Consider the following 26,609-nt stretch of genomic DNA (forward strand, 5'->3'; position numbering starts at 1 on the left):
TATGGAGGAGTGGGTGACGGATGGGAGATTCAGGTTTTCATAGTAAATGCATATCCCAATGCAGCTACGCCCAAATATGGAGTGTGTTATCTAAACCTCAATGTGTTGTCAGAGCATCAGGCACAAACACAAAAATAGCAGATCATAATGCACAAGCTTGTATATCTGTTATTTTTCAATAGCCAAAGTCTTGAAAATGTGTGCAATTGAATTGGCCTGCCCTATACAGTATATATATTTTTACAGCGAACATTTTAACTCAAATCTTTGCTTCTGGAACAAAATATTTTCATAATCGGGGTTGGCGGACAAATACAAATAATTTTGGGGGTCTTTGACATGAAAAAGTCAGATCTTAAAGAGTTAACGAGTATAATGGGTTTAGAAGCAAATCATCAAATTTCCTTTACAGGGTATTTAAGTAAGGGAACAGAGTCCTTTTTCTTAACGCAGAACACACACAGTCACAATGAACTGCATATCACTGAGACCATTATGATTTGGTTTATTGGTTAGAGAAGCTGTTGTGAAATGCATTCGAGCAACTGCATCAGTATTCAGTGTATGGAGTAGTCCCTGAGAGAATGTCAATGGTACATTAATGTTGTCTGGAACAAAGCCAACTCATTGTATTTCCTCTCGTGTGAAGGTGAGGTTCAAAAATAGACTGCATAGGCCTATTATGGATCAAGAGCTAGAACGGAGGCAATGATCCGAGTAAAACCGATAATTGGGGTGATAATGTACTCAGAGGGAGGCAATAATGTTCTCATTCAGTTTGTCTCTGGAGAAAGCAAGTTGTAACTTGAAATGGACAAGCTTGAGGGAGGCGAGGGAATGAGATTCAAAGAGGTTCACTTACTCGTACTATTTGACGTGAAATGTATGACATGCTTTGCAGAAAATAACATATGCGAGAATCCTAGGGCAGGATTCTCGCAGTGCCACCCCCCCCCCTTTTTCCGTAACGTCTCCGTTACTCGCTGACGCCTGACTTCTCGCTGCATTACCTCTTCCCATCTCTTCCTTTGACTTTGTTTATATTCTGGATGGAAGGGAAGAAGTCTTATATCACTCCTTTATTGGAGATCATCCCATATTTTCATATATAACGTCTCTTCTGAGCCAGTTGGAGCTGGATCTGATTATCCTTCTAGGAGGAGGAGTTAAAGTATGACCCGTAACTGGATCTAAAACGGGTCATGAGTCATGACTGTTATGATTCATGCCATATACAGCCAAGTAAGTCTGTGTACTGAACTTGATATCTAAGGCATCCTGTTAGGTGGCACCCGTAAGGTCCGCCTGGTATACTGACAGTAAGGCTAGCCCTGTACATCATGAGGTCAACCTGGTATACTGACAATAAGGCTAGCCCTGTACATCATGAGGTCAACCTGGTATACTGACAGTAAGGCTAGCCCTGTACATCATGAGGTCAACCTGGTATACTGACAGTAAGGCTAGCCCTGTACATCGTGAGGTCAACCTGGTATACTGACAGTAAGGCTAGCCCTGTACATCATGAGGTCAACCTGGTATACTGACAATAAGGCTAGCCCTGTACATCGTGAGGTCAACCTGGTATACTGACAATAAGGCTAGCCCTGTACATCGTGAGGTCAACCTGGTATGCTGACAGTAAGGCTAGCCCTGTACATCATGAGGTCAACCTGGTATACTGACAGTAAGGCTAGCCCTGTACATCATGAGGTCAACCTGGTATACTGACAATAAGGCTAGCCCTGTACATCGTGAGGTCAACCTGGTATACTGACAGTAAGGCTAGCCCTGTACATCATGAGGTCAACCTGGTATACTGACAGTAAGGCTAGCCCTGTACATCATGAGGTCAACCTGGTATACTGACAGTAAGGCTAGCCCTGTACATCGTGAGGTCAACCTGGTATACTGACAGTAAGGCTAGCCCTGTACATAATTTTATATACATCCTATCATCATGCCTGATACAGAACAAAAAAGAGTCAGCACAAACCACAGACAACGATAATACTTTGCATATTCTTCTAACTTGTATTAGAGTAAACTTGCTTTTCCCTTCATGTCCCATAACTACATGGTACAATTCGGCACCCCTGGAAGGATCAGAATGATGGGCTGTAATGGCAAGTCAGCCCAAAAGAGAAAAATAAAACCTTTCCTCTGTTGTTTTGATTGTGTGTCCTGTTCAGTACGGCTGAAAAGGCCTTTTCAGTAATTGACTGAATGACTCTGACTGGTGCCAGCCAATGTCTGTGTATATGTACTGTATAGAATAGAACGTCCTTGCATAATTCGTGACCATGCGTCTTTCTGTGAGGGTTCGCCATAGGTCGTTCTTGTTGTTTTTAAATTATTTCCTTCTAATGTGCTGAGCAGAGACCCATTTTGGTGTTGGCATTATGTTATGCTTTAGCTATTGAAAAATAGCAGATCTACGAGCTCGTAGGTCTGCTATTCTCTCTGACTGACATAGAAACAGCTTTTTCAGAAAACTGTCAGGATGTATAAGACATTTTTAGAATCTGATCTCAGGTCAAAATGGGTTAAAGTTGCATGTTTTTCCCTGCTTTTAAATTCTTTCCTTCTAATGTGTTGAGGAGAGCCTTAACACCAACAAATATAATATTCACGCTTTTGCATTTCATTAAAAAAATAATCTCAAGCTGTTCTCTATCTATTTAGAGTTATCTGATTGAAACGATAGCCTGCAGGCAGATACACTCAAGAAGTTTGTAGATGATATAACTCAAATGACTGAAAATGCTCTATTAAGTCTTAATTGCATATCAAAGTTGTGCTGTTTCACTTGGAGATTAAATTATCCATTCTAGTCCATGAGGCTAGAGGGTTGTACGTCACTGATCACATGACCCCGAAGAGCAACACAGAAGGGGGTTGGCTTTTTCAGCTCCAAGGTGTATTTATTAATGACATAGTTTCATGTTGAAAATGTACATATTGGATGCAATCGTGGGATCACCATAGGTTCTGACTGATATATTAAGGCCTAGTATGTATTTGAATCAACTAACCTGTTTTGAGGGCAGTATTCTGACTTAAGTCCATAAGTAGAGAGCCTACTGTTTTCTCTCAGTTCCACACAGACTTTTATAACCACATGGACCCTAGCATTGCTGTTCTGGGATCCTAGTAGAGCCCTGGTCGACTCTGGTCAAGCAAATACAGGGTTTAAGTTGAAGAACTGTGTTATCGATTGATGCAACACATATCCTGTCCACACAGTCTGTGTTCTGACTGCAGTAGACTACCTTGAGAACTACATTTACATAATAAGTAATCAAAAGTAATTTTTTAAGCCAAATATATTTGTAATTAGGGTTAAATATGGGGGGAGCACATTTCAAAAGAGAGAGAGATAGTCTAAGGGAAATGGATGATGGGAGGATAATGTGTTTAAATTGACTCATCACGTTTTTAATCAGTGCCACCTCATAAACCCTGCTATCGGAATGTTTCAGTGGACGTGTGTGTGTGTGTGTGTGTGTGTGTCCGTCCGTCCGTCCGTCCGTCCGTCCGTCCGTCCGTGTGCGTGCGTGCGCCTGCAAACAGTGCATGGTGTTTGTTTAAAACTGTGTGTTTATGTATATAGGCACTGTAAGGTACACTGAGTATTGGCCTCTCTCTCTCCGCATATCCACCTACATCTCTCTCTCTCTCTCTCTTTCTCTTGATCCTGCGCAGGGTGGAGGAGAGTTTTAAGACCCTTTTCTGGTCCATCTTCGGGTTGTCTGAGGTGATCTCGGTGGTGCTGAAGTATGACCACAAGTTCATCGAGAACATCGGCTACGTGCTGTACGGGGTCTACAATGTCACCATGGTGGTGGTGCTGCTGAACATGCTGATCGCCATGATCAACAGCTCCTACCAGGAGATAGAGGTACTGTACTGTTCTGTATGTCTGTATGATCAACAGCTCCTACCAGGAGATAGAGGTACTGTACTGTATGTCTGTATGATCAACAGCTCCTACCAGGAGATAGAGGTACTGTACTGTATGTCTGTATGATCAACAGCTCCTACCAGGAGATAGAGGTACTGTACTGTATGTCTGTATGATCAACAGCTCCTATAGAGGTACTGTACTGTATGTCTGTATGATCAACAGCTCCTACCAATTTCAAGGACCCCCAGTTTGACATGCATTAGTCTACGGACCCCCATTTAATGGCATTTCTATCTCTCCCCAATTTATATTGTAAAATCAATGTTATTTTAACTCTGAGAGTGTACAAATTTGTACACTCTCAGAGTTACAGACCCATAATGGTCCATTTGGTTCCAAACTATCTTTTAGCTGGGGACCCCCTGGAACTCCCTCAGGTACCCCTGGGGGTCCCTGGACCCCACTTAGGGAACCACTGCTGTACGTGTACGATCAACAGCAGAGGCGCCGCTGACTATTTGTTTGCCTCACACATGATATGTTTGTGTTTTCCCACACCGACGCAAGCGTCGTGTTCCCTCATGCAGATCGGCTACGTTAGGTAACTTTGATTTGTCCTAATGTTGGTGCTAAATAACACTTACACTCACTGCTAGTCCAGGCATGGAAGAGGGAGCAGATCCACATCACGCATGAATAAGTATTCTTAAAACGAACATAACGAAATATTCCACGAAGCAGATTTGCCTGTGCTAGTAATACAGAGAGACGTCCTCTCCTCTCCCCCCGTGTATGCAGGAAGATGCTGATGTGGAATGGAAGTTTGCCCGGGCCAAGTTGTGGCTGTCCTACTTTGATGAGGGCCGTACCCTACCAGCCCCCTTTAACTTGGTGCCCAGCCCCAAGTCCTTCTTCTACCTGGTCCTGCGCATCAAGTCCTGCCTGGTACGCCTCTGCAAGGCGAATGGCCGTCGCCGTGACAACGAGGTAGAGATGGGGATGCTCAACTCAAGCCACATGGTCAGTGTATACTAACAACCAGCGTAGATGAGGTAGAAGCATTTCAGCAGGCCACAAGTAATGGCTAGCGATGAGGCCAAATTCTTCAATGTCATTTAAAAACAGTCCTGATGGAGGGAAAAGGAACTGGTCGGAATAACGTGTTCCTTCCACATGCTACGTCCGGCAGGGGAAACTCTCCCCTGTCAGGTGAAAAGAAACAGCTTGGACTCCTCATGCATAGAAGGAAGCATGAGGTCAGTCCGCTGCCCCCCAGGTTGGCAGAGGAAATGTAGCGCCCAGGATCTTTTTTAATGTTTTTTTGTGGCTTTCGCCTTTATTTTATATATTTATTTTATGGAGGGACAGACAGTAGGCTGACAGGAAATAGGGGAGAGAGATGGGGGAGTGACATGCAGTAAAGGCCGTCGGGATCGGGAGTCGAACCTGCGGCACCTTGGTCAAGGTGCCTGGACCGCTGAGCCACGGCCCAGGCCAGTGCCCAGGATTAGATAATTGTAACTGGGTGAAAAAATGGGTTACAAAATCGTTGGATAAAAAAAAGGAAAGTCTGTGAAACATTTCACATAAATTGCACGCTGCGTTCATGATTTGAGGCATTTTGTTCCAAAAATGTGTTTTGTTGTTTTGTTTTGCAAAAATCCACCTGTTGGTGGCGCTATAACAGGCCAATGTCAAAAGAGTGGAATATATTCCTCCGCCTAGTTGGAAAGTCTGTGAAAGATTGCACGTAAATTGCACGCTGCATTCATGATTTGAGGCTTTTTGTTCAAAACGGGCCAATCCTGCAAACTTTGAAAGCCAATGTTAGCCAATTAGGATGGAATATGAAATATCCAACAGATCCGGCTTGAACACATGAGTATAGAGATAGTGTGTAACGATTTGCAGGATTTTTGGACAGAATCTGTAGGAATAATATAAAAAAATGTCTTTTTCAAAAGTCGGCCTCCTGGTGGCGCTATAACAGGCCGTTCTGGAATATTTGGGGTAGAGGTTCCTCGTTGGCATCCAGGGAGTGTGTGTGCAAAATTTGGCATCGACCGGGTTAACGGTGCCAGAGATTAGCTGTACACAGACGGATGGACACACACACACGGCCAGAGTGCAAAACATACTCTCTCCCCATGCCTTCGGCCTGGTGGAGACCACAAACATAGGATTTAGTGAAATTGTGATTTGTTTGATTTCTCAGGAGACAATGGAGAAAGGTCAAGCTTGTTGTGTAGACAAGGTCATAATGTAGACATTGATTGGTTATTGTTTGCAAACCTGAGGTCAACTGATTGAAGTGTGTAGTGTGTTTTTTACACTTGGTATGGCAACGTAAACGTATGTTCTCTGATGCCAATGAAGCTCCTTTGAATTGAAGTTTGAGTTGAATTGTATGGAAGTTTTAGGCTGATATATTCAGAAATCAACATTTTCACATGAGTACAGTGGTTGAGACCGTAATGTCATGCGATATCCTGTCTGGGTTACACTCCCATCTCCAGACGACTTTGTCTTTTCCACACTTTAGTCTCCATCGTCTCAAGGTTTCTTGTTAGATATAAGATAGAGAGAGGAACGCAGACAAAATAGCACAGGCCATTTAACACGGAACCAATCACAGAGTGCCCTGTCACTTTGAGACCTCCGCTCTAATGGTTTGCTTCAGTGCTTTGGGTAAGCTATTAGCCAGGCCATTGGACATGACTGTTTCTGGGCAAATACCCAGTGGTGGGAAAAATAGTATCAGTAACGCAGTTTATTAAGTAAAAGTTACCGTACGTAATTAAAAATTTACTTTTTTAAAGTAAAGTTTACTAGTAATTTACTTTACTAGTAAAAGTACAAATGTATTGGTATCAAAATGTACTTAAAGTACCAAAAGTAGAAAGTACTCATTATGCAGAATGTCCCATTTCACAAGTTTTAAAATGTATACAAATCTTTGAAAATGGCAGATCTACAGTACAGGCTCAGCTTATAGAACGGCTATTTACAAATGGCTGAAATGAATATAGAGCTGAGGTGGTTACTGGTTGGTTTTGTAATAATGATCAAAATCTACAAAGTAACTAGTAACTAACGTTTTCAAATAAATATAGTGGAGTAAAAGTGCAACATTTGCCTCTGAGATGTTGCGGAGAAGTATTGGAAGTTGGAAATACTCAAGTACAAGTACAAATACCTCAAAACTGTATTTAAGTACAGTACTTCAGTAAATGTGCTTACTATAGTTGCTTCACACCAGTGTGCATAAGTCATGTCTGGCACTGACCGGCTGACCGTACAGCCAGGCAGGTGTGCGGGCTGACCGTACAGCCAGGCAGGTGTGCGCGTGCACGTGTGAATATATTCCAATTCCATTTTTACTACTTTTCATTGGTTCAATATTTTTTTAACCAACACAGAGGTGTATAAAGGGTGTTCGATAGCATTTATTTATGAAAGAAAAAGAAACTCAAAAATGGAGTTACGTGGTTTCCTCCGGACAGCAACGTTATTCATACGTATTAGCGTTGGTGGAGTATAGTTAATTCTTATACAGTGTGTTGAGCATGTCTGTGTGGAGTGTAGGCAACATATAAATATGGATATGTATACCATATGTGCGTAGGCGACTCTGCCTTTGCCAAAATGCCGACAAATGGGATTTTCCAGCATCTCACTGTAAATAGACAGAGACAGCAGAGGAAAAGCAGGTCACTGATCCAGAACCCAAGAGTAACATCGTCTTATACAATTTATAGATCTTTGACAACTTCATGTATAACATACTTTAGGATATGTATTATGTACCATGAAGAACTGAAATATATCCAAATTAAATGACTAAATAAAAATGAATAAATAAAAAGGCTATTTCACATTTCACAGCGATATTAAAGATGTTTTGTTTTTGTTTTTTTCCATCGTTTCTTGTGAGCCCCAATAACGATAATTATGGAACAAAACACTTCCTGTGCATTAGCCACATCAGTCCTACTTTTTCTGGGCATGTCATAAACCTAGATAGGCAAGATTCAGCGACACTGACTGAACATTTCATTGAAAGAGCGGGGTCAATTACAGACACTGCGGGACCCCAGTCAATGAAGTACATAGGGTTTAAGTGGTTAATATTAATAACTGCATTTTGCTTCCTATTGTTACAGGGTGAACACTTCAAGTCACACCCTCGACCGGGGGAGGAGTTTTCACCCAGAAAACCCATCAAACACCCCACACGCTATCAGGTAAAAGAGAAGGGTGACCTGGAAAGAGCTAGGCTGCCCTGTCACCCCGTCTGCAGAGAGTGAGGGAGAGACCAAGGCTGACAAAGAGAGACGAAGAAAGATGGGGTGACTGGTGGTCAAAGCACAGAATAGGCACACAAAGACCAGAATCAAATGGGTGGATGTGCGGGAGAGAGAGGCAAATGATACTGGGCTGAGCGAGAGACAGAGAGAGATTGATGAGTGGCGGAACATTGGGGTGAAGCAATGGAAGACAGGGAGGGAGATAAGACGAGAACGTGGAGAGGTGGGGGATCGCAATAACGGACAGAGGGGAAGTAAGAAGCAGGAGAGGGCAGAAGGTGTGAGAGAGAATGAGAGAGCGGGGGGGGAGGCAGGTTACAGACAGCCTGTACAGAAAGTGTTTCTAATGAGCTTCATGAGTGAATTCTAAAAGACCGTAGCTCACTAATGGAAGGAGGCGGATAGAGGCATGGAGGGAGGGGGGAGGGGGGGCTCGCTCACCCACGTCTTCACCTTTGCCCCGGTGAGAGAAGTACTGTGCCTCTCTCACTATGAGGCATCTGCCCGGGAGCTTATTATGGCACACGTGTTGTATCTGAATCTACACACGCACGCACACATGCACTGTCTCTCCCTCTCTCTCTCTCAATCTCTCTCTCTCATCTGACCTGTTGATTGGACACATGTGCTGTCAGAAGTATCGAACGAGCGCAGTGTGTGTGCGCCTATACTGTATACAGGGCGGGAATGACTGAGAGACCCTTAAAGAGAGCGACGGGACCATCCCCATTGGCCGCCAATCGATACTCCGCACACACACCACCGGCATGACTCGCGGTTGCCTGGTGTTAGACCAAACGGTCGTGTGTGTGTGTGTGTGCGTGTGTGTGTGTGTGCGTGCGGCGTGCGCGTGTGCGACTGGAGAGAGAATGGTATGAAAGCAAATCTGAAGATGGTCATAGAATGACCCGTCTCATTTGTCAAACAGACAGTAGCCTCTCCTATTCTCCTCACCATTGCTCCTTTTCTCATGTTTTCCCATCCCTCTCCTCTACTCTCCTCTTCTCCCCTCTCCTCTGCTCCCCTCTCCTCTGCTCTCCTCTCCTCTGCTCTCCTCCCCTCCTCTGCTCTCCTCCCCGCCTCTGCTCTCCTCCCCTCCTCTGCTCTCCTCCTTTCCTCTCCTCTGCTCTCCTCCTCCTCTGCTCTCCTCCTCCTCTGCTCTCCTCCTCTGCTCTGCTCTGCTCCCCTCCTCTTCTCCCCTCTGCTCTCCTCCCCTCTACTCCCCTCCTCTTCTCCCCTCTGCTCTCCTCCCCTCTACTCCCCTCCTCTTCTCCCCTCTGCTCTCCTCCCCTCTACTCCCCTCCTCTTCTCCCCTCTGCTCTCCTGTCCTCTACTCCCCTCCTCTTCTCCCCTCTACTCCCCTCCTCTTCTCCCCTCTGCTCTGCTCTCCTCTCCTCCTCCTCTTCTCTCCTCTCTTGCAGAAGATCATGAAGCGTCTCATTAAGCGATTTGTGCTAAAGGCCCAGATGGACAGAGACAACGACGAAGTTAATGAAGGTACAAATATCCTTTCCGTCGATGTTTATGTTAGCCGTGTGTGTCTGTGTGTGTGGACACTTACAAGGTTTTTTTAGATGTTGTATATATCTGTGTGTGTGTGTGTGTGTGTGTGTGTGTGTGTGTGTGTGTGTGTGTGTGTGTGTGTGTGTGTGTGTGTGTGTGTGTGTGTGTGTGTGTGTGTGTGTGTGTGTGTCACATCACAGGTGAGCTAAAGGAGATCAAGCAGGACATTTCAAGCCTCCGCTATGAGCTCCTGGAGGAGAAGTCCCAGGCCACTGGAGAGCTGGCCCTCCTCATCCAGCAACTAGGAGACAAGATTACCTCCTCATCCAGCAACTAGGAGACAAGATTACCTCCTCATCCAGCAACTAGGAGACAAGATTACCTCCTCATCCAGCAACTAGGAGACAAGATTACCTCCTCATCCAGCAACTAGGAGAAAAGATAGGCAAGAACACCAAGAGACCCTGAGAGCACATGTAGCATGCAGGGGGCATAGAGAGAGCTGGGAGGGAGGGGGCAGATAGTGCTGGGAGGGAGGGGGCAGATAGTGCTGGGAGGGAGGGGGCAGAGATAGTGCTGGGAGGGAGGGGGCAGAGAGAGAGAGTGCTGGGAGGGAGGGGGCAGAGAGAGAGAGTGCTGGGAGGGAGGGGGGCAGAGAGAGTGCTGGGAGGGAGGGGGCAGAGAGAGTGCTGGGAGGGAGGGGGCAGAGAGAGTGCTGGGAGGGAGGGGGCAGAGAGTGCTGGGAGGGAGGGGGCAGAGAGTGCTGGGAGGGAGGGGGCAGAGAGTGCTGGGAGGGAGGGGGCAGATAGTGCTGGGAGGGAGGGGGGCAGAGAGTGCTGGGAGGGAGGGGGCAGATAGTGCTGGGAGGGAGGGGGCAGAGATAGTGCTGGGAGGGAGGGGGCAGAGAGAGAGAGTGCTGGGAGGGAGGGGGCAGAGAGAGAGTGCTGGGAGGGAGGGGGGCAGAGAGAGTGCTGCGAGGGAGGGGGCAGAGAGAGTGCTGGGAGGGAGGGGGGCAGATAGTGCTGGGAGGGAGGGGGGCAGAGAGAGAAAGTGCTGGGAGGGAGGGGGGCAGAGAGAGTGCTGGGAGGGAGGGGGTAGAGAGAGAGAGTGCTGGGAGGGAGGGGGGCAGAGAGAGTGCTGGGAGGGAGGGGGCAGAGAGAGTGCTGGGAGGGAGGGCGCAGATAGTGCTGGGAGGGAGGGGGACAGAGAGTGCTGGGAGGGAGGGGGACAGAGAGTGCTGGGAGGGAGGGGGCAGAGAGTGCTGGGAGGGAGGGGGCAGAGAGTGCTGGGAGGGAGGGGGCAGAGAGTGCTGGGAGGGAGGGGGCATAGAGAGAGCTGGGAGGGAGGGGGCAGATAGTGCTGGGAGGGAGGGGGCAGATAGTGCTGTGAGGGAGGGGGGCAGAGAGTGCTGGGAGGGAGGGGGCATAGAGAGAGCTGGGAGGGAGGGGGCAGATAGTGCTGGGAGGGAGGGGGCATAGAGAGAGCTGGGAGGGAGGGGGCAGATAGTGCTGGGAGGGAGGGGGCAGATAGTGCTGGGAGGGAGGGGGCAGAGAGAGTGCTGGGAGGGAGGGGGCAGAGAGAGAGAGGGGGCAGAGAGAGAGGGTGTGCATAAAGAAGTATGAATGGAGTGAAATGGAATAAAGAGGGAGAAAGGACAGGAGCTTTGTGAGTTGAACACTGGGAGTGAAGAGAGGAATGGGCTTCTGTAGAGGTTGTGTGAGAGAGAGAGAGAGAGAGAGAGAGAGAGAGAGAGAGAGAGAGAGAGAGAGAGAGAGAGAATGAGCTTCTGTAGAGAGGTGAGAGAGAGAGAGGGAGGAATGAGCTTCTGTAGAGAAGAGAGAGAGAGAGGGAGGGAGGAATGAGCTTCTGTAGAGAGGAGAGAGAGAGACTTTGAACTGAGGGTAAAAGATTCTGAGTCGAGGTGTCAAAAGGCATTAAAGGCCACCTTCTGCAATTGCCACGCCCAGCTAAGACAGTGATTTGGATAGCGTCGCCCATGAAAGCCAAAGACAGAGAGTGATAGTAGACCAGAGCCTTCTGGTCTGTGTTATCAGAAAATAGTTTCTGAATACAGTTAATCAGTATTGATTTATTTCACATTTACAATGGCTAGTTTGTCTTTAGTATAAGACAAACTACCCATATAATACAATATCACAAAATCGGTAAAATGGTAAATGGTGCATTTATATAGCGCCTTTATCCAAGGTGCTTTACATAGATTGTGCATCAATTCAGCCATTCACACACACATTTATACACCAATGGCGGCATAAACTATGCAAGGCACCAACCAACATCAGGAGCAATTAGGGGCTCAAGGACACTTCGACACTAAGGTGGTCTTTACACGAGAACGGTGTTCATAGGAAACTGTAAAATAAATAAATCGTTTGCTGGTGTCCCTTTAGACGCGAAGTGAAACCACCTCCCAGAGTGGAAATATTCGAGAACGCCGTTTCCTATGGTCTCCATATAAACAGGCAAAACGGTGGATCCGCAAAACTTGTGACATCATGGCTCACGTTGGCTCACAACGCATTATGTTTATTAGTTCCTACAATGAACAAGCCTCCTTCCTAACAAGCGCCGCTCATCAGCGATGGTGAATGTAAAACCATGATATAAATGAAATGCCATGTGATAGGTGCAGCAGCCGTGTTTATGTAGCCTAATGTATTATAAAATATATAACCATCCCGTGGCGCGCTCTGCCTGCATGCTCTGGGCTGCCCGTCAGCCTGTCTGTCACCTTGATGCGTTAGTAGAAAGCAGGCAGCGAGCGACTGCCACAACCCCGTCATTGTCTGGAAGCATCATTCAAAACCCTAATAGGGTTGTGTGAAGGGGGGGGCTACCTGGTTCTTCTTCTTGTACGTGGGTGACTGGTCTATTTGGCAGCCCGTTACCGCCACCTAGCAACGTTATAGCGTTTTCATAAAGTTTGCGTTCTCGTGTAAAGGGTCAATAAAAAATGAGAATGCAACAGGAGCGTTTTATCTGGAGATGGTCGCCGTGTGAAGGAGGCCTAACTCTGTAGGAGCCCGGGTTTGAACCACCGCCACCCCTAGGGGGGTTCATTGTCAGGGGGAGGAGTGGCTGACATTTGGATTCCAGTACACAGTAATTTGCTAAGATTGGCTTCCAAAGTTTGCAGGAGTACTCCGTTTTGAACAAAATGCCTCAAATCATCACAGCTTGTGATTTCCGTGACATTTAGCATGCGCATTCTTGAAACACACGGCTATAACAGGCCGATTCGTGTTTTTGCCTATGTATAACTGCATTTGTGTAAAACTTTGGATTATCATTTTCTGACATTACTACATTACCTGATTGGCTCAGATTGACATTATCACATTCTCACTACGTTGAGGAACGAATGCCACCCTTTAACGCCCTATCATAGCGCCACCAGGAGGCAACTCTCCCACAAATTATGTCCAAACATCAACACTAATCGGTATCTCAAGTCAATTGATCAAGACGGATCCATCCAATTTTTCATTATTCCATCCTGACTGCCAAATTCCGAACATTGCCTTGGAGCACTTGTTCTAGTTTCTAGTGCGTGTTGTGACTTATGACATTTCTGGAAACATCTGCGCAGTCCTGGAGGCGTGGTTATGGCAGAAGTTGGTAGTAAAAAAGAAAACGGGTAATAAAAATAGGGGTTTCAGTTTTTACTTGACTATATAGCGACATAATATAGGGAGAAAAAGGACTGATTTCAATCCAGAACGAATCAGGGTTTTTTGTAGGGGGGTTCATTGTCAGCGGGAGGAGTGGCTGACATTTGGATTCTAGTAGTGTCAACAGGGTATAATAGCACCAAAGACCCTGTGTTCCCCTGCTATGAGATGTCAGTGCAGCACCAACAGAGAGGAAGAGAGGGGAGAGGAGGGTGTTGATATAGAGGGCTGACCATCGGGTGGGAGGTTGAAAGAAAAATGTGTGAATGGGAACGGAAATAGAAAAGAAAGACAAACGTAAATCAAAGGAAGAAGAAACACTGTGACATTTGGATAGTAACTGGAGAAAATCAGTATGGCCTGTTTTGTTTTTTGTTTTGTTTTTACCAGCAGGCTAATAGTACTGATACACCACTTTACACACCAGGCAATCTAATTAACAGATTTGCAACAGTACACAACGCACACCTCATGCACAGACAATGACATTCAACGAGGATTTCAGACACACAAGTCTAGACTGTGTTTCTCAGAAAGAGCTTATTAGTGGCTTTTAGGCAACTTAATTATAACAGGTGCACTGTAATTGAACCTTCACCCTTTTCATCCTTGCTTATTGGAATAGTAGTCGATTAGCCTTTGATTCCAGCTATCTTGCCTCATGACAGCTCCCCCTGCAAAACTGCCAATACCTACACTCATCACTGATAAACATATGGTTCCCTCTCATTACTTCTCCAACACACGAGTGCAGTGTTATGAATATTAGTAGATTCTCTTATACGATAGGCCATGGACTTTCACACGGCACACATTTTTGTTTCGCTCTGGAGGTGGAAATGTGTGTGGCGTAAGGGCAAAATGGCCGCTATGTGAATGTGGTCAATATTTAGATTTAGGATACTTTGTTAAAACTAAACCTTGGAAAATAAAGCTGTTCTTGACAGCGTTTTTTGTGCCATCAGTCTTGAATGTACAATGGCTATTGTTAACATGGATTTTTATCTGGAGTCCCTGATGTTTTTTCAAGATCTAAGATTGGGGCACGATTACATACAGTAGTCCTGGTCTCTATTCTGCCTCCCCCTGGCCAGCCGGGGCGCCTGATGGAGGGGAAAGGAACTGTTGTTCCTTCCATGCGCTACGTCCAACCAGGGAAGAGGTGAAAAGTCAGGTGAACAGAAGTGGCTTGTACTCATGCATAGAAGGAAGCATGATGTCAGTCCGTTTCTCTCCCCAGGTTGGCAGAGGGAGTGTAGTGCCCAGGATTACATTAGATAATTTACACTAGGTGAAAAAAATGGGTTGCAAAATCGTGGGATAAATTTTTAAGTGAAAAATAAGAATTGAATATAATTGGTATAAGAAATAAAGTCTTTGACAGTGTTTGTTTGTATACATCAATGTGAGGCCTATGTGTATAGCCAAGTTTATCCACTATAAGTGAAAATACAGATTTTTCACAGCTAGAGTAGTTGAAATGACCTGAGATACTGTATTTTTAACTTGTATGCGAGAATAATTGTTTAAATGAAAGATTATTGTATATTAATTGTCATATTTTGATCCTTGAATTAAAAGGAGTGAGTTACAAACTGGTTGATTGATTGGCAATGTCTAGTTTGTCCTTTTTTCCAGCATCTAAATATAACTTGTTTGTCCCCACTGATGGCTTTCTGTCAATGACGAGCACTGGAGCTAAACTGAACATCTGGCCACTTGCATGCAATGGCAGAGACACATCACACACTGAAAACAAGCTTTTCACACAGACGGGAATGTGAGTATACTGAAGTGTGCCTGTGTGAGTGTGTGTGTGTGTGTGTGTGTGTGTGTGCGCGCACGTGAGTGTGCATGTGTGCAACTTTTAATTGCTGGTCTATTTGACTCACTCGATGTGGGGTTACTGTAAAATCTTGAGACTTGGACAAATGGTTTATAATTGTATTTGTGCATGTGTGCACTTCTGTGTTTCTGTTTGTGTGTGCTTCTCTATGGTTTTCCTGCACACTCGCACTTCCGTGACAGAGACTACCCACTAAAACCAGACTATAAACACTATGTTCCATCATGTGGGACCTGATGTTTACTGGATCCTGGCTCTTCCATACCATTCATTCACCTTTCACACTGAGTCCTCTCTGCACTGTTTCAGCCTGTCAGTGTGTCTGAAACACTCCGATTTTATTGTCTGGCGTGTTGTTATATGAGGGCCTACGAGCCCTTATAAAACTCTTTAAATGTTACCGTACATGGTCAGTGTCTTCCATATGCAGGTAAACTCAATTAATAGGCTTCGCTTGGCACTGCAGGAGTAAAGGAGATAGGAGAAGGAGACATCCAAACTACTTTCAACCTGGTGTCCCTAGTTTGGGTTAGGTGAAAATTACAAACAAACAACAGGCCAAAATGGTAGATCTGCAAGCTGTCGACGCAATGAGTTGTAGAATGGCAATAAAGGTAGGGCAAATTATATTTTTGGTTAAAACAAAACGTTTTTTGTTAAAAGGTTAAAGCACTACCCTATATTCTGATATTAATCTTTGCTATAGAGCAGGCGTGCCTAAAGGTAGATCTCGATCTACCAGTAGATATGTCACGTGGTAGACCACAAGACATGCCCCTAAATATATGTATCATTTATATTTAAATTATTATTAAAAAAGGCATCTGCCACTTGAATTAAGGTGACTTTAAAGGGCTTTTCAGCACAACCCACAATGCAATACTTTGTTTTCAAGAGTGTTGCGCACAAACATCAGTAGCCTTACAAAGCTATCCTACCCTACCAATTCCATTTCCCCTCCCTATTTCCCATTCCAAATGCGTTTATCTTACATGCCAGCACAGCTATTCCAAAGCCCCCTCAGGTACATTGTTGAACTATTTTTCAGCAATGGGGTCATTTTGGTGGGTAGATCTTGCTGAGCTAGTTCCAATTTTGTCTGCTCATTTCTGTTCATCTGCTCTCATCACTTCCAATTTAACCTTTTTAATCTGTAACCTGATCTGAATATTTATTTTCTGTTAATATTAAAGATCTGCAGAGACTGGACACTCCTGTAACTGAACAAACACTATAACAATGAGTAGAATATAGCTATTAAACACTTATTTTAACCAAAGAAAATCACTTACCCTACCTTGTAAAGTGGTTTGACCGTTTAAACCCTATAGACAAAGAGCATTGCCCTGTAGGCCAGCTGTAGGAAATCAATGCTGTGCTTACTGTGACACCGCAGCTGTGATTGTGCCCAGAGCAGCCTGTGTTGTTGACCAGTGTCGGTGCCAGGCGATCAGAGATGTCCGCCTACTGAGCAAAAGAAACTGACTTGCTAGTCATCTGTCAATGTCTGTTTTTTACTGTACTGCAATGTGTGTGCTTTCGCATTAATGAATGTATAGTTTACTGTAACTGTGTGTTGTGTACTGCACATACAGTAAGTTACAGACAGTACACGTGTGCCAGCATATCTTTGGGCAACACAACAAAACTAACATCTTCTCTCCAGTGTGATTTGTCTCGGACACTATAGTCGTATAGAGGCATGGAAGCATACCTAGCCATGCACCGCACGCACGCACACAGCACCCACCCTCATCCCTCAATGTCCATGTCTCTCTCCCTTTCCATCTCCTGTCAAAGCGCTGAGGGATGTGACCTGGCTTTGAAAGACAATGATTCCAGGGATGTGGTGGAAACTAAGCTCCACAACTAGATCTGTGCCTACAGCCTGCAGGAACTCCCTGGAGATGAAAGTACCCAGCAGTATTGCAGTAACCCTTCACATGCACACATTTTATAGAAGCATGCATACAGAACCACACGCTTTTGCACATGTTTACAGAAGATTGCCCACATACGGAGGTGGGCTGAGAAGCCCTCCCTCTCTCGCTAACTCTCTCACACACTCACGCACACAGTGTACACACACACACACACACTCTTCCTGTCTGTCTAGAGCTCTCTAATTTTATTCAGCACATACAGATATCAGTGTCAATGTGTGTACTTCAGGCTATGCTTTAATAGTTATGTATGCATGTATGTGAACTCCCTCACAGCCTTCTCGCTACCCCTTTATCTACCATTTTGCCCAATAATGCCTCTGTCTCTCATGTTGAAATTGCTCTAGAAAGACCCTCACCAATTAGACACGCCTCTTTAATTAAAACAATTCAACGGGCATCCCCATAAAGCTGTCACCTTCTTACAACCTTGCTAGCATATCACTGAAGGTACTGTATAGCCGTTGTTACAAGTGTAATATTATCAAAACTATAGGGATCCTACACACACACACACACTTCTCTGAAGCTATGCCTGTAAGTATCATAAAAGCCATAACGCCAGCTCTTTTATGATTCAGCCCTCAGCTGTGAAATGCCAATATCTCATTTGAGCAGTTGGCAGGCTGATGGAGTAGCCGGAGAGGCGTGCTAGCTGTGGGGGGTAAGAAAGGTCCAAGTGTTTACCAATCCTCGTGGGCCCTCTGGATGTGATGGAAGAATTGACTCTCAATGACGCTGCCCTGCCCCCCCTCACCCTCCCACTCCCCCTCGCCTGCCTCACACAACGTGCACATAAACGAAGCGCACATGTCCCACATACACACAGGCAGATGACACATGTTCCAGTTATACAGTAGTACGTGTGGTGTGTGTGAACGAGGCAGAAAGTAGCCTCTCACTCGTAACTCGTAATAATCACACTGGGGCTACTGCTAATACAGTATACAGCCGGCAGATATTTATGTACCTACGACAGATTCTTTTCCTTTTATGGACTAGCTATAACTGTTGGAACACCATTCATCTTCTGACTCACCTTTCTTCTTGTTCTTGTACTTCGTTTATTTTTTGTCGGCCTCTCTGTCTTCCCCTCTGTTTCTCTCCCTCCCTCCCTCCCTCCCTGCCTCTCTCTCTCTAACTCTCTCTCACTCTCTAACTCTCTCTCTCTAACTCTATCTCTCCCCCCCTATCTCTCTCTCTCTCTCTCTCTCTCTCCCCCTTATTGATATTGTTGGTATCAAAGGTGGCTGTGACCCTAGTGACCCTGATAGTAATTAATTTGACTTATAGATATTAGCTGCCTCTGTTTATCTCTGTCTCTCCCACACACCACTTGGTACACCCGACACCCCATGCAACCTCACCAATGTCAGGATCGCGCGCACGCACAAATCGAACCCTATAGTGTTTTATAGTGCTTTTCTAAGTACTCGAAGACACAAAGAGACAAAAATAACGATTAAAGCCAAGAGCAAATCAGAGAAAATAGGGGCTAATAACAAAAAAAAACTATCAAAATTGAAAGATAAGGTGATATGTACAGTACACTGAATTGAGGAACATCATGCTGTCCATTACTCTGTTTTTTATTTCTTCCCTGTTTCTCCCAGTCTTAGAGCATTATTGGCTAGTACCAGCCATGTACTGTAAAATCACAGTTTCTTGTTCTGCAGTAAAGGTGTGGCCTCTGCTTCCCCTTGGTGGTGGTCTTTCAATTCTATGAAAAGAAGGTTTGGCTAACATTTACTGCAACTAGACCGGTGTCCGGCTGTAGTGCACTGAGTCAGTAACAATGGAAGTTGGAGATCCATGCCCCGTGCACCCGGCTATGCAATGCCCATTGTACCCGTGTCAGAGTACCCATTCCAGCCACCTGTCTGCGTCCCTTTTATGCCCATATATGGATATTTCTGTATCTGTCCCTCTGTGTCCTTTATTCCTATATATGGAGTTCTGTGTCAGGCATGCCCCGAGTTATGTGGATTACAGACGTACACACGTACATATGGAGTTCTGTGTCAGGCATGCAGAGTGTTGTTATGTCAGAACAGGCCAACTCCATATATGGAGCCTGAGTGGGAAGGGGTCCTGTCCAGAGTTGAGCAGAGGCCTTTTGCGGCGGTTCTGGACAACCGTGGGTCTGACGATCTCAAATTTTACGTCGGTGGGGCAAACGGTTCTCGAGTTACGTGCATTACAGCCGTACACACGGACAGACAGACAGATATGATGCATTTCTATAGATAATTGTGCTTCCATTCCCAGCAGGCACGGTCAGGACCTGGACGAATTAGTCTGGCCCAGAATAAGCTCTATTATTACAGCTGGTGAAGACGTCCTGGAAATGACGTCACCGAAGGAGTCGAGGATGTCATCATAACGTCGTCATGAGGCCATTCGGCTTGCTGGGTTGTTTCAAACACAGAAGATCTCATGCTCTGACATATACCTGAGACGTGAGTTTGGGCAGGTGTGGTGCCTATGTCTTCCACAATCTTCGATTGCTCCAGACAGGGGTGTCACAGGGTATTTGAAGGTGGGGGGGATGAGCGTGGGGAGGGGACAGTGTTTTATTTTTATTTTCTGTTCTATTTTTAGCCTATTTCCGGCCAAACTTCCCATGTAGGCATGCTTTGGCTACAGTCGCCGTTCAATCAATCTTAAATGGGATAATAGGCGTTCAAATAGGCCGGGGAAACAGAGTTGTTGGTAACGTCCAAGTGGGCAAAAAACAACAGGGTGGTCAAAAGTTGGGGGGGATGAAATCACCTATCTGTGAGAGTGGGGGTGTCGCGACGTACTCACAGTGAATGGTGGACGCGCCTGGCTCCAGAGACTGTATTTCAGCCCACATGGATTTGAGAAGAAGAAGCTGTCATCTTCCACTGGGAAAGCTCTTCAGTCCAGATGGTATTCAACCAATAAGTACACAGTGTTCATGATAATAATACAATTCATGATAAAAATAGCTTTTGTATTTCCATTTTATGCTCTGCAGCAATAGCTTGATAAAGGCTTTGACTCATTTGATTTCAAGAAAGGAAAATTACTGGATATTTGCCCTATTTACTACTAGCTACAATTCCGCTACTTAAACAGTTATTTTTGGAGGCACAAAGTGGTTGTATTTAATCTCAGAATCAGGATGTGTTTTGGACATAGACCAATCGTCACCCACTGTCGTCACCCACTCCTTTTAAGAGTTATGTGTCCATGCACCATGGCACATTGTTATGTAAAAGACCACGGATACGACAAGTTGGAGGAGATGCACACTTTCTTCTGAAGAAATAAATGCAACATTTACAGCTGTGCGCTTGTTGGATGGGAGCCCACAATGTGATGATGACCTGTTGCTGTACATTGCACAGAGACAGATACAGAAAGCCAAAGGGGATGAGGATATGGATTCACAACATTCTCACAAATATTGAGAGGTACAGTATTTGAACATGTGTCATCAGCAATAAAATGTAGTATGAAAATTGTGCTTATAAAATAAATAGACTTTTAATTGCTTTGTGTGGAAAACAAAGGAGTTCTGCTTAGAGATTTGCAGTCATCTTTACTGTTGATGCATTAGCTTCAGGTGTTCACCTTCCATTGTGGTGGGCAAGGTCCCAGTGTTGATGTATAAACAATTCAGAGAAAAACAGTAATCCAGGATAAACTGCAGGGATTTCCTGTTAAGGACACCTTACTGTATATCTGATATCTGATATCTGACATCCACCCCCCCTTTTTGTCACAGCCTCCTCCCTACTCACTCACCTACTCATTCAACTACTACCCTCCTCCCCTCCTAAATGTCTTTTCCTTAATCCTTAGTCCTTACCCTTTTCTATCTCCATTTGTTTTTGTATTTTAGCCAGCCGCACAGAGGCCTGCATGCTAATGACGCAGCGGTGGATTGGCGCATGCCGAGGTTGCATGGCTCACTGGAGCGAGGATGCATCACCTATAACCTCTCACAAGAAACATTCACCTGAGGTGCCACCTTCTTTCACACCATCCATCCCAACTTCCATCCTCCCATTATGTCGTTTTCTTCCCCTCCCTCTGTTTCACTCCCCCACTGATTCCATGCGTAACACCCAGGATGGATATATTAACATTTCAAATGCAGTCTAAATGGAAGCTAACCAGGATCCTGGGGCAGCACACTGCATTTATTATCTCTGCCAGGCTGAGGGCAGGGATGGAGATTATGTTTGTGCGCTTGCGTGCGTGTGTGCGTCCTTCCATCCGTCCGTCCGTCTGTCTGTCTTGAGATAATCGTGCAACCGCTAGACAGATCAGTCAAATTCCTTGTGCATGGCATGCTGAAAGGCCAAATAAATTCGGCATATTTAACATTGATAACATGGTCAGGAATGTACCATTGAGCGAGCAAGTGTCCTTGAGCAAGACTCTGAACCGATGTGCAGGTTGGTGCAGGTGGTTTCCTCCGGCATCGGTGTGTGAATGTGTGTGTGTGAATGGGTGAATGTAATGAACAATCTCTGTAAAGCGCCTTGGATAAAGGTGCTATATAAATGCAACATTTTCCATTTATATCATAGTGAGCTACATTTAGTTGAGAGTGAGAGAGAGAAAAGCAAAATGTAACTAGAAAAATAATCACACACACACACACACACACACACACGGACGGAGTGCAAAACATACTCTCTCCCCATGCCTTCGGCCTGGTGGAGACAATACTTTTATAAAGCAGAATACGTATGTCTTTTGTTGTTTACGGTATGTATGATTTACTGTTTGTAATGAGTTTTTTAGAGCTTTTATCTGCTGTAAAATTAATTGCCCAGCTTGGGACAAGTAGTATGATTACATAGTTACTATTGTAAAGTAACTCCAACACTGCATTGTGAGTGAGTGAGTGAGTGAGTGTGCACACGTGTGTGCGAGCTATAATTCAGCCAACAAAACATTGAGAGGAGGAAGCCTCATGGTGGTGGTACGGTCTTGCAACTCCTGAACTTGCATTATCAACTTCATGTACCGTAGCTCATCAAACATCAGGTGCGAGGGACCACAGAGTAAAGGTGTGTTCAAACCTGAAGGTATATTATTTGTTTCCAGTCACTTCAGTCACTTTACTTTGGTCGTGCAGGTCAGCGTCCCTTCGCTCACACCACATGCTGATTGGCTGTAGACTAAAGCAAGTCACAAAGGTGTGAGGTTACGTTGTATTTTATAATGACTGAAAGGTGTGGTGAGGCACTAGACGTAGTCCAGTGCCTCCAACATCAACGTCAACAAATACATAAAGAAACAAAATGTATACGTGTTAGGTCAATCTCATGGTAACTAACATATACGATTGAAATTAATAATTTTTGTGATATGTCTGTGAACATCACGTCAAAACCTCTAGCATAGCTACATAGCAAACAGCTGTTTGAGTGTCCCGTTGGTCAGTTCAGTTGGAACTGGATTAATTAAACCAAACAGCCAAAACATTTCCGGGGTTCCGGACAACATCAATAAATTGTTGTACGAGTTCCAATCTGGTTTCAGAACATCCCACTCCACTGACACATGCCTTCTCTATTTGAGCGACCACATCAAACACGAGGTGGATGCTGGAAAATACTGCGGCATGGTCATGCTGGACCTCCAAAAGGCTTTTGACACCGTGAACCACTCCATACTGGTTAACAAGCTTAAAGCTATTGGTTTTGATAGCACATCAGTGAGCTGGATGCAATCCTACCTGGAGGGGAGAGAACAGATGGTGGAAGTGAACGGAACACTGTCCCCCCCCCCCTCCCAGTGAGCTGTGGCGTCCCACAAGGAAGCATACTAGGGCCTTTACTGTTCCTAATATATGTAAACGACATGACTTCAGCTTGTGACTGCAACTTGTTCCTGTTCGCAGACGACTCAGCACTGCTGGTCTCGGACAGGAACAAACTGCAGGTTGAAAAGACCCTCAGCTCTGAACTCGGTAGAATCTGCACCTGGCTCGCTGATAACAAACTATCCTTACACCTGGGAAAAACTGAATCCATTCTCTTCGGATCAAATAGTAATCTCAAAAAGGCAGATGGCTTCTTGGTTAGAGTTGGTGATGATATTATCACACGGAAGGATCAAATTACCTACCTAGGTTCCATCCTGGAGGCCAATCTTTCCGGTGATAAGATGGCCACCAACGTAATCAAAAAAGTCAATCAAAGAACAAGATTCCTCTACAGGATCTCCTCACTGGTCGACAAAAACACCTTGAAGACCTTAACAGGAGCCCTTGTACAAGGTTTCTTTGACTATGCATCCACCTCCTGGTACCACAGCACCTCAAAGGCCCTTAAAACAAGGCTCCAGACCTCCCAAAACAAACTGGTCAGGCTCCTACTTGGCCTCACCCCCCGAACCCACCTCACCCCTGCCCACTTTGACAGGCTGGGATGGCTTAGGGTCGACGACAGAGTACAGCATCTTGCAATGGGTCTGGTCCACAAGATTAGATACACCACCAAGATACCCATGTACCTGTCTAAATACTTCCTTAATGTAAACGAAGTCCACACCCACAACACCAGAGGGAGTGCAACAAACCATGTACAACCCAGATTCGGCACAAACAAGGGACTAAATTCTTTTCGCTCCTATGCGACCAAAATGTGGAACGCCCTACCAACAGTCATTAAGACATGTGAATCCCTTGGCTCCTTCAAAACTGCTCTCAAAGGGCACCTACGGATGGCTGCAATTCGAAACTGGCCTCTGTAAAAGCTGAATTTGAATCTGGATTGTACTATGTTTTTGTATGGACGTGGTGTTGGGTGCCTGCACATATGCACACATGGCATCAACGCATGTTGTTGTGTGCAGGCGCCCTACACTCTGTCTTTGTACTATGGATTGTACTATGTTTTTGTATGGACGTGGTGTTGGGTGCCTGCACATATGCACACATGGCATCAACGCATGGTGTTGTGTGCAGGCGCCCTACACTCTGTCTTTCGTTTTCTTTTCTTTTATCCCCCTGTTCCCCTCACTGTATATATACTTTTTTTCCCTTTTCGCTTCCTATATGATGAATTCCTGTTCTGTTCTTTAACTACATAGAAGTGTCTATTTGTTTGTCTCTAAATGTTTTGATGAATTGAACAATGTGGACCCTGTTGTAAACAAGTGTAAGGCTTAATTGGGTCGTCCACTCACAGTTAACAGTCTTTGTATTGAGTTTGTGCTTGAAATGTACTGTAATTCTGCAAACTGTTAATAAAGATTTCAATCAATCAATCAATCAATCAATGCTGATTTACTGGATAGAATTTAATCTTAACTGAGGCTCTTTGCTGCATGTCATCCACGATTTCTCTCCCACATTTCTTAACTGTGTTATCTGATCATTGTCTCTATCCAAATATAGTGGAAATGCGACTGACGCTTTTTCACAGAGATGAGAAACAACATTTTGTGTTCTGGCAAGATAATTAACTGAATTGTTGTTGAGTGTCTGATATCTTTGCAAAGAAGGCATTTGATGCGCTGGCAAAGGGAACAACTATTTTGTAGGCAGAGGGGTGGTGGAAGTGGAGAAAATGAACACAATTATGGAAAACAGTGTAAGGTGTGGTGAATTCGACAGAAATGTTATTTTGTGAGAGAGAGAGAGAGAGAGAGAGAGAGAGTGCGTGCGTGCGTGGGGAGAGAGGATTTTCGGTTGACATTTAATAACAACACCTCAGCCCCATGCGATTAGCTCTCTGACACAGAGGCCATTCAGCTATTTACAAAGGGACTACAGCGCCACTCACACTAGGCTAGAGCTAAAATACTAGAGTGAGTTAAATCCTTTCAAATCCTCTGTGATGTTGAACTGACGCATTAGTATTTCATTGTTCATTCAGATTCTGTTATAATGTTTTCATTTAAGTGTGTGTTCACGCACGCACGCACACACACACAGAACACGGACAGAAGAAGCTGTGTTTTACGTAATTTCCGAGTTTTTAGACAGCTGGTGGATGGAAAAGAAGCTCCACCTCGGCAGCTGACTGCCGCGACGGACAGATTCCCGGAAACGCTCTATGTGCTGCCACACTTACTAAAGAGCCGCGGACATTCTCGGCTGTCCGCAGCTTCTTTTCCGGGTTTTTAGACAGCTGGTGGATGGAAATTAAGCTCCACCCCCACGGCTAACTGCCACGGAGGAGAGCGTTTCCGGGAATCTGTCCACCGCGGCAGTCAGCCGCGGAGGTGGAGCTTCTTTTCCATCCACCAGCTGTCTAAAAACTCGGAAAAGAAGCTGCGGACAGCTTCTTCTGTCCGCGGCTGTCGGACGTTTTCCGCTCAGGTGTGGAAACACTGGCTCCTCCGCAACAGTCAGCCGCGGGGGTGGAGCTTAATTTCCATCCACCAGCTGTCTAAAAACCCGGAAAATAAGTTGCGGACAGCCGAGAATGTCCGCGGCTCTTTATAAGTGTGGCATCACCTAGTATGGGCCGGGTTGTGTTAAGGCTGCCAGCCCATCGGGAACTGCCTCAGGCATTTAGTTGGGTCGTTTACGGAAGTTCCGTGACCATGGAGAGCAATGGTCCGTTTCTCAATGGATTTGTCATCTAGGAGGGTTATTAAACAAATTGAGCCCCCATGTAAATCGCAAAAATGTGGGGAAAATTCATGAGGCCATATGGCCACCATCAAAAACCTGTTAAGGCACAATAAGGCAACATTATACCTAAAATTCATTCTGCCTTCAATAGCATGTGATTATCCATTCCAAGCATTTGTTTTGCACAAAAAACACTCCTTGGACTAGAAACGGCCACTTGCCCAAATGTGCTCAAATGTGATGAACTCATCACATTTGTGATGACGGCCCAAGGAGTGTTTTTTGTGCAAAACTAATGCTTGGAACGGATTCAGAATCATGAAAACCCCCTAGTTTGACAAGTCCTGTCTGGACATTAGTCTATTGTTTACTTACTAGAGGGAGAGAGAGAGAGGTGGGGGGAGAGAGAGAGGTGGGGAGAGAGAGAGAGAGAGAGAGAGAGAGAGAGAGAGAGCGAGAGCAGAAGAAAGACCATATACACCAGGGGAAGGGCTCCCATCTGTGTCTGAAATGACTTTGTTGTTCGGCAGATGTAGTTTCATGCTGAGGAAAGCTGCAGAACCATATTACTGTTTCATGGAACAAGTCACAGCAGACAGGCCAATTTTGTCCCGGCATCCTTACTTCCAGTGCTGTCAGCTCCGGGTTGGTCGTTGGAACAGCTTTCCATTTATTGTGTGCCTCCTGTTCTTGCTTGAAGGGACTGGACCGTAATTGTGTGAGATTAAAGCAATAAGCCACGAGAGGTCTCAGGTTACCGGGTATTTTACAATGGCTGGGAGGCGTAGGCAAGACTACGTTAAGAAACAGAATAAGCTAGAAGGTCCTGGGTTCGATTC

General features: G+C 45.2%; 1 protein-coding gene across 1 annotated transcript in view; it reads left to right on the top strand.

Moving 5' to 3' along the window:
- The window catches only part of trpc7b (transient receptor potential cation channel, subfamily C, member 7b), a gene marked incomplete at both ends in the record, with an annotated part of 70,364 nt that extends 60,310 nt beyond the window's left edge, over positions 1–10,054 (top strand). Inside the window, 5 exons of the mRNA XM_080773362.1 lie at positions 3,706–3,901; positions 4,706–4,927; positions 8,071–8,151; positions 9,636–9,711; positions 9,918–10,054. Of these exons, the coding sequence (XP_080629488.1) occupies positions 3,706–3,901; positions 4,706–4,927; positions 8,071–8,151; positions 9,636–9,711; positions 9,918–10,054 (712 nt within the window). The remainder of the gene's footprint in view (positions 1–3,705; positions 3,902–4,705; positions 4,928–8,070; positions 8,152–9,635; positions 9,712–9,917) is intronic.
- Positions 10,055–26,609: the final 16,555 nt, after the last annotated feature.

The sequence above is a fragment of the Protomyctophum bolini genome (assembly GCF_963924005.1).
Source record: "Protomyctophum bolini genome assembly, chromosome: 10".
NCBI lineage: Eukaryota > Metazoa > Chordata > Actinopteri > Myctophiformes > Myctophidae > Protomyctophum > Protomyctophum bolini.